At 38.3% G+C, this 7436-nt stretch overlaps 1 protein-coding gene across 3 annotated transcripts in view; it reads right to left on the bottom strand.

The window, feature by feature from the left end:
* Window positions 1-988: 988 nt before the first annotated feature.
* LOC127986105 (unconventional myosin-Vb) overlaps window positions 989-7436 on the bottom strand; it is a 54633-nt gene continuing 48185 nt past the window's right edge. For 2 of the 3 annotated variants that reach the window (XM_052588322.1, XM_052588321.1), the window contains exons 30-39: window positions 6501-6699; window positions 5465-5558; window positions 5249-5380; window positions 5021-5172; window positions 4298-4387; window positions 4038-4188; window positions 3655-3949; window positions 3386-3560; window positions 3187-3267; window positions 989-2429 (exon numbers count right to left, since the gene is read on the bottom strand). In XM_052588322.1, the coding sequence (XP_052444282.1) occupies window positions 2277-2429; window positions 3187-3267; window positions 3386-3560; window positions 3655-3949; window positions 4038-4188; window positions 4298-4387; window positions 5021-5172; window positions 5249-5380; window positions 5465-5558; window positions 6501-6699 (1522 nt within the window). In that variant the 3' untranslated portion in view covers window positions 989-2276. Of the gene's footprint in view, window positions 2430-3186; window positions 3268-3385; window positions 3561-3654; window positions 3950-4037; window positions 4189-4297; window positions 4388-5020; window positions 5173-5248; window positions 5381-5464; window positions 5559-6500; window positions 6700-6897; window positions 6976-7436 lie in introns of all 3 variants that reach the window. The other variant, XM_052588323.1, reaches the window with a different exon arrangement.

Here is a 7436-nt window from a genome sequence, read left to right as displayed (position 1 = left end):
GGAGAAACACGTATTTGTGGCGTTTAATTCCTTAATAAATCATCTTAGAGAATGATTCAGTGATTCATTCATTTTTTGACCGTCAACCTTCAGAAAGATTGTTGTCACTGAAAAATCCCCAGACTGATGACTAATGACAGTCTGTCAGGAAAGCGAACAAAAGACAAGCAGTGATACAAACAGTGAAATACATGTGTCAGAAACTATATTTTCTAACTATGAAATGAATGTATAATAATAGTCAATTAAGTTAAAATTATAATTAATTTAGAAAGCGTCTTATAAAAGTAATAAGACGCTTGCAGACCCTGCTGCTCGTAACTAACAACATCTTTTAGCTGTGAACTTTATTCACAAGACTTCATTTAGTATCATTAACTGGTGATCTAAAGGATGTGTTAATGTGCTTGTTTTATCAAAGTTAAAATTAAATAAATGAGCTTGATATTTTGGAACATAAAGTCCGAATAAACTGGTGTGATCTGCTTTCAAATGTGTGAGTTTCAAGCCACAAATAGAACGCACGTACTTTGAGTGTTACTGTAAAAAAAAAAAGGGGGGGGCAAATGATATGAAGAGTTCGTCTGCAAAAACAGATAACTCCGTATTTTATTATTTTATTGTGCATTCCAATTAATCTCAATCAAACTGCAGTTGGGTTATTTTGATTAGGGTAAAAAAAAAAAATACAAACGAACACAATAAAAACATAACATCATAAAAAAACATGATTTCTGAAAATTGAAAAAAAGAAATTGTAGTTATCTGTTTTTACAAATAAACTGCACGATTTCTAACTCTGATGCACCAGGGGCTAAAATTAGCAATCATTTAGATAAAGGCATGCAATTTTTCAGAGCTCTGACTCAACTTCAAATATGGCCGCTAGAGGGCAGTAAAAATAAATAAATACAACCTTTACTTAGAACATAAAAAACTCCTTATAGTCAAATATACTCTATATTTACAAAATAACAATACAACTATAAAAAATAGACAGTTTATACTTTATTGGCGTTTAAAGAACTTTTTCAATCCAGAAAGTTGTATCCAGAGAGTGATTTTGACAGCTTTGTATAAACTTTGAAACCTAAAGCTAAAACGTGAATAACCTCTTTGAACAAAATACAGTATCCTGAATTGACACGATGCACTATTCTTGCAGAACAGCCCATTCTGTTGGCAACATACAAAATAAGGGGAAAACTGCAAGAGATTGTATAAAATTTTGGAAACCATGCATAGTTATTGCTATTTAATTACACATAATCATTTACAGAGCTGTGTAAAGTATAAAGTAAATTGTGATAACTGCTTTCATGAAACAATAACCTGGTAGTTTTGAGAATGTCTTAAATCTCTTTAGATGCATTTCTTCATCATACTTGCACATGCCTTCCAGCACATTCTAGATTCCACCAACCAACAATCACAGGATTATTTATTTCAACACAATATTAAATATCAACAAGCTCCTCTCATCATCCTCGTTCCCTCTGCTCCACGTACTTTGACTTATCATGGTCACTTTCACGATCTGCCACATTTGCTGGCCCTGTGATTCAAGGTCCCACATTTCTACAGCACTTTCATCAACAAATGAGAAGAAAAAAAGCTTAGAAAGCCCCTGTTCGGAGAGTCCGATCCACTGGCAACAGCCACTGCAATGCAGAGATCTCCTGCTTCTTTTTGCTAGAGGTTGTGGGAATGAATCTTGGCAGACGATTTTAAAAGTTCACCTAGAAAAAAAAAGCGAGATTGTGGAATTGCTTCAGTGGAAGCCCATGTTTCTGAGATGAGACTGTGCTCCAGCACAAGCAAGGGAAATAAAAGACACTTTTCCATTACGAACACAAAGAAATCAGTGCACACTAATACAGATACATGAATACGGACACATACATCTCGCATTAGTGTTTCATGTCAGTAGCCCAAAACCCTCTTGCTTTATAGTTATATAGATTACACTTGTTTAATCATAAGAACTAGTCAAAGACGAACACATCCCAATCCAAATATAGTGTTTAAACTTCATATTTCAATAGCCTCGCTTGCCCAGAAAGAACTGGTTAAGTGTTATAAAAGGAAAGACAGTGTATTTACACCTGCATCATTTAGACTTATTTCCCCCCTTATCGAAAGCATCTCAACACCAGTTAGTCGCTCAGGGAGGTTGTCCGTCTTGTTAAATGTCGATACTGTAAATCCCACTCATGTGGTGTTGTTAGTATGTGGGTTAGCAGATCTGCGATGGGCCGCTGCGGGAGTTTGAGATGTCAGACCCGTGTGAGGAAGTCCAGGCTGAGGGAGGCAGGGATGTGTACGGTCTCCAGACTGAGCGCTGATGGAGTGTAAGGGAAGAGCACAGGGAAGGTGTATTTAGTGTCTACCAGCAGTTGGTTGTTTTCTATTCGATCTTGGAGGCGATTCTGTGAAAGGAGAAATGAGGGTATTTATTGGACGTGCTCATTGAGAAGCCATCAAACACTGCAGAAAATACAGAGCTTTCAGTAACAAGACAACACTAACTTATACCAGCTTTTAAATGATTTCATGTGTATGTGGAAAAAAATTTGTATATGTTGAATGATCTCATACACTTCTTGTTTGAAAAGCCCTTCTAAGACAGATGTTTATATCCACTTCAGATTTTGTAGTGTAAAGTGAACTTGAAAGTGTGCAGCTATCTATACAAAAATTAATTTAAAATGAGTCAATTTATCATTTGTTTAATGATACAAAGAAAACTGCACTTACATTTCTTTATTTGTTTTTATTTAGCAATGAATAAATGCATTAATCAAAAATTACACCTAAGACATTTATTATGTTACAACATATTGCTATTCTAAATAAATGCTGAATGCTTTTTTTTACAGCTAATAATATTTACCGTTTTCACTGTATATCTGTTCAAATGAGTGCAGCCTTGTACACTAATATGAACAGATCTCCTGGACAAAACATAAACCTTACCAAGCACAAACTTTTAAACAATGGTGTATAATATGAATCTATAATCTATCTGTTATATAAAAGAAATTCCTTTATATTATATACACTGACTAAACCTTTTAGGCAGGAGTTTGTTTGCTAGCATATTTATGATTTCAAAATTGTTGAAGTGTTTTATTGATTTAGAAATGTTGGTACAACCTAGCAAGTGTGTGTCCATAGTGTGCTTACCTGAATGTCTCTAATGAAAGACACAGTGACTCGTTCCTCGAACTCATTGAGTGGTGTGTACAAGTTGAGGATCTTCACAATCTGAAGTGAATTAGAATAGCACGATTAATTCAATAAAAAATAAATAAAGAAAGAAAGAAAGAAAGAAAGAAAGAAAGAAAGAAAGAAAGAAAGAAAAATATGAATGTTAAATGTCTACCTGCTGTAAGCTGAGGGCGCTACAGAGCGAGCAAATGGCCTCAGCATCTTGGGAGGTCTTCTTCTTCACCTGCAGCAGCTGGGCGGCCTGGATCACAGGCTCCATGGTGGCTACGGCTCCACTCTGGTGCAGATTCTTTCCTCTCAGCCATTCCTCCAGCTGACTGATGTTGTACCTGAAGTGACAGTAATGAGACGGACGTTACGTTAATCTGAAGTCCTGAAGATTTAACAAGGCCAAGGGTTTGCCTGAGAGCATCAAACGTGTACCTGAGCTGCATGCCTGTACTCCAAGAGCACACATCCTTGCGCAGCAGCAGGTTGTTGAGGGTCACTGCATTGATGGAGTAGAAGAGCTGGCGAAACACCTGCTGAATGATCTCAGGGTCCAGGCCGTGGTCCGCCATGGTGGTGTAAAACTGTCCCAGCTGCTTGATCAGGGCCTGGAGCGTGTAGCCCACTGGACCGCCGCTCTCACAGTCCAAACTAGAGGAACGGTTCCTGTAGCCCATGGGCTTCACTCCGGCCAGGCTGGGGATGCTCTCGCTCTCAAGCATGGCAGAAACTGACAAAATCAAACACAAATAAACGTTATGGACTATTAGGACTTCATTTTTAGTGGTTATGGTGGTCTGGCGTCGCTCTGTACCCACCGATCATGGGTTGCATCATGCCCTCTGCTACTCTGACGAGCTGCTGATAGATCTGGATGGAGAGGTCACTCAGAACCTGCCGATACTCGGCCAGGTCAAAGTTCTTCAGGCAGTGCTCGTTCTGCTTGGCAGTGTTCTGTGTCATGAAGGCCTATGACAGGAAGCAACAGCCAAATCATACCAGTGATCTAGACGGGGTCACCTGAGGCTTAAAACCACACTTTTCATGAAATCATCACTGGATGAAATCAAAATCTCACCTCGTCCCCGCTGTACTGCTTCAGACAGTGCAGAAGTCGACTGGCGTTGGCCAGCCAGAAGGAGGTCATCTCAAAGTCATCGTTGTTTCTCTGGAGAGAAGATGATTAAAAAAAAAGAGGGATGATGAAATCATCGTGGGTTTATACATTACTGTTTTCATGTTTTTGGAGTTAAGCTTTTTAAAAGTCTCTTGTTCAGTTAGGCTGGGTTTATTTAATCATAAATACAATAAAACTAAAAATATTATCAGATTTAAAAAAATCGTTTTCAATATATTCTAAAACAGAATTTATTCCTGTGATGCCAAAGCTGAATTTTCAGCATCATTACTCCAGTCTTCAGTGTCACATGACCCTTCAGAAATCATTCTAATATACTGGTGCTCAAGAAAAAAAAGAAAAAATTTGATCAGTGTTGAAAGATGGTTGTGTTGCTTAATGTGACAACGTGACAACTTTGAAACATATTTTTCAGGATTATTTGATGAATAGAATGTTAAAAGCAGTCATGCTAAACTAGAATGTTATAAACGTCTTCATTTATGTTTAACAGATCATTTCTTTAACATAAAAAATAGCCTTTATTGAAAATTTTGATCAACTGAATGCATTTTTGCTGAATAAAAGAATTAATTTCTTTAAAAAACAAACAAACTTTGGAATAGAAGTGTAGCTGGTTTGAATTCTGGGAGTGTGTCATGTGATTACATGCAGTATACATACCTTCAGGACCTTTTTGATGGCATTGATGTTTGAGGTAAGGAGAGAATGGACTTTCTGATCATCGTTGATGTAGTCGGCATGACGGATACACATGAAGAGGATGTAAGCAGGGAGGCAGGGGACCGTGGCTGACACCGCATTGGGCTTCATGTCTAAAAACAAGACCTGTGTTTTAACATAGTTACAGGACATCTGCATTAAAACATGCCTGCATGTAAATACACACACCTGTAATTAAAGACTTGACCAGCAAGGGCTCATCTTCTTTGTAGTACTCCAGCATGCCTTCAAAGTCCTTTTCTTTCCTCTGGACGGTGACCTGACGGGTCAGCTCTGGTCTGCTCTTTGTGGCCTGAGACACTGTACAAAGAATAACAGCACATCAGCAAATGGCAATAAGTACAAGACAATGGTAAACCCACAGGTAAAAGACAGATGTTTAACCTTCCAGCTCCTGCACTTTCTTCATATAGATCCTCAACTGCTTCTTCAACTTCTTCTCATTCTTCTCCAGCTTCTCAACAAGTTCCTTCAGATCCTGAAGAACAATAAATCACCATCGTCTTGAGTGAGAATGTCAATATTGTGTGTTGGATATGAACCGTTGGCTACGTTTGAGGGCTCACTGGAAAACAATCGTGTTGTTTCCCAGTCGAAATATACTTAAAACCAGATGTTGATTGTGTCTTGTCTTGTTTTATATTTCTTATCGCGACGACAAACTGTTTATTTGTTTTACCATAAATCTAACACAATTCAGAGATTCATGCTTAACACTAGAGCCTCCAGAGGTCGCAGTATACCTAAAACCGCCAGCTGGTAAATTTTACCCACGTACGTTACAACTGTATTTATATGGCTAAAGCACATATTATTTCACTGTATTATGCCACTGTCTTCACAAAAAAAGTGCTCAAAATATAGTATAATAGGTTAAATAACATTTTTCTAATAAAAAATAACTGAACATTTAAATAAAATAAAGCAATTCAGAAATATATATAAAGTCAAAAGTTTTGCACAGATTAAAGTGCAAAAGAACTATAAAGACCAATAGGTAAGATGAACATCATAGCAAATCTGAATGGCTATTTAAAATTTATTTAAATATGTTTAAGAAAGTAGTGCAGCTGGTTTATATATGGGGTTTCCAGGTTAAGGACTGCATTCTCTGCAGTTTAGCGCCATCTACTGTCAGAGAATGAATGTGCTTTCATTCAACGCGTCTCTCACGTGTTCCTCCATGTGCTTCTCATGCGTGCTTGTTTACATCAGAGCACACACGTGTCTTTCAAGCAGCATGCAGTGGCATTGTTCATTTTGACCAGTTGATTGGAATAGTTTTCTTAAAATGCATTCCAATTTCTGAATTTTTTTTTATATATAATTATTTGCGGTATTTATAAGTGCCCACGACAACAATATCGTGCATATTCATCACCGTAATATTACTGAATACCGGCACAAGTCTAGGTCTCACCAGGTTTTCGTTAGTGAGGCGCGTGATCTCCTGCTGCACGCTGAACTCCACCAGAGCTTCAGGAGAAAGTGTGGAGAAGTGGTCCAGCATTTCCTGTTTCTTCTCCAGATTGTCCTTCAGCAGTTCGATTTGCGTGTGGAGAGCCTCTAGCTCATCCTTGTGCTGTCGAGACTGTGTCTGCAGCTGGGCCTCCAGCAGCCTGAACACAAACATGCCACAATATGGTATGAGTGGGTGTAAACTGTGTATACACTTTGGTTAGCCCTCCAAACACTTCTCAAAACTGACAAAAAAACTCAATATATGCCTAAAATATGCCTTTACTGGTTGAAAAGACACTGACAGAAACAGAAGCCTCAAAATCCAGGAGTGAAATCCAAGAAATTGAAAGCACAACCTGGCAACTTGCTTTAGCCCCTGGTAGGCCAGGCCAAGCTCTCCATCTTCATTCAAATAACCCCAGTCTTGAGCTTTACTGGCATCCGAATAACAGAGAGCCAAAGAGACAGAGGAGCAGCAGCAGAGAGACAAGAGAGAAAGCAAAAGAGAAGAATGAGAAGATGACAGGGCCAGTTAGTGTAGCAAAGCAAGGTATGGCAGGGTAGTTTAGTCTTTTTTTGGGCACATCTGAATTCCCCATCTCTATTTCACCCCTATTATCTTCTAGTAAAGAGGTCATGTAGCTGCTAGAACTTTGGTTATTTCTCTGGGATATAATTATTTATTTATTTTTAGGTGGGCTGCCTGCACAAGATGTGGCACTCACAGGAAATGAGAAATAGAGAAAGGAGGGAAAAATGCATGCATGAGAAATCAGACGGTGTTTAAAATGCCAGGTCCTTAGACCACAGTGTACGAGAATGTATTATTTTTAACAGGTAATGGGCACCTCATCTAACATCTGTCACTCTCTGTTTCAAAAGACCACTTGAAAAA

The sequence above is a fragment of the Carassius gibelio genome, chromosome B21 (genome assembly GCF_023724105.1).
Source record: "Carassius gibelio isolate Cgi1373 ecotype wild population from Czech Republic chromosome B21, carGib1.2-hapl.c, whole genome shotgun sequence".
In the NCBI taxonomy this organism is placed as follows: Eukaryota; Metazoa; Chordata; class Actinopteri; order Cypriniformes; family Cyprinidae; genus Carassius; species Carassius gibelio.
The sequence above is the reverse complement of the archived record's forward strand: the minus strand, read 5'-3'. Positions and strand labels throughout refer to the sequence as shown.